This window comes from Propithecus coquereli, unplaced genomic scaffold, assembly GCF_000956105.1.
Source record: "Propithecus coquereli isolate 6110/MARCELLA unplaced genomic scaffold, Pcoq_1.0 Scaffold479, whole genome shotgun sequence".
Classification (NCBI taxonomy): Eukaryota; Metazoa; Chordata; class Mammalia; order Primates; family Indriidae; genus Propithecus; species Propithecus coquereli.
The window spans coordinates 278,225-279,234 of record NW_012150607.1 but is presented as its reverse complement, the minus strand read 5'-3'; the positions used below and the strand labels follow the sequence as shown (position 1 = coordinate 279,234).

General features: G+C 27.1%; 1 protein-coding gene across 1 annotated transcript in view; it reads right to left on the bottom strand.

Moving 5' to 3' along the window:
• LOC105819289 (UDP-glucuronosyltransferase 2B31-like) overlaps positions 1–1,010 on the bottom strand; it is a 34,332-nt gene that overhangs the window by 17,780 nt on the left and 15,542 nt on the right. The window contains exon 2 of the mRNA XM_012655494.1: positions 641–657. Within this exon, the coding sequence (XP_012510948.1) occupies positions 641–657 (17 nt within the window). The remainder of the gene's footprint in view (positions 1–640; positions 658–1,010) is intronic.

The window sequence follows — 1,010 nt, the reverse complement described above, 5'->3', positions numbered from 1 at the left end:
TAAAGTTTGTGTGCCTTCATTATGATTTTTTTCTGTGTATATAGCTTAATGTATTTATGTGATATATGTTTAGAAAATCTTATAGAAATTTTAATCATAGAAAAAATTGTGATTTTTCTTCTCTTCATCATTTGCCCCTCAGTTTCCAAGCAAATTTGCATTATGGCTAATTACTTTTTGGTAAAATTATTGTAGTAATATAGTATGCATATATTATAAATTCGTTATCTTTTCAAACCTAAGATATTTAAATTACTTCCAGTATTTATTTTATGAATATCTGCCATAAATTTTGAATCTGCTCATCTTGATTTATTTTTGGTTTATATACTTTCATGTAAGTATACTGTGAAACCAACAGCAATATGCATTTTTAAAATGCTTGATATATTTTGCTCAATGCCTTTCCATTTTAAAATACACAGGTATTGTCTCAGAACTGAATATTTAATGGAAAAGTAAGCAATTTGTGACAACAATTTATATAATAATTAGAGAATACATTTCACAACTATTGACATCAATTTAAATCACTATGCAAGTTAGGAGCAACAGCTATTATTAGTAATTATCTCTATTTTACTACTAGTTATCCTCTTCCTTAATTATCGTCCTTCTCCTACTCTCTTCCCTGTCTTACTGGCACTATCATGTTGCCTTAAAGTAAATGGGGAAATTTATTAATAGGGTTAGACTACACAGAATTTTCCTTAATCTTACCTCTCCTTTTGACCCTTGTGAAAGTTATCTTAAACAATTTTCATTCAATGTAAATATCGGGTTTTATCTATGAATAAAATTTCAATTTTATGTTGGTGTTAATGAGAAGGTAGACAAAAAAGATCATATAATAGTGCACTAAGAAACCTTGCTTTTCCTTTAGTTTTAAAAGTATGATATTAAAGTAAAATATAGTTGGTTCTTATGTTCCCTCATAAGGAATATTATTTTATATTCTGGCAGAATTCTTTTGCAAATTATATCTAAAGTTAGTTTTGAGACACACATTG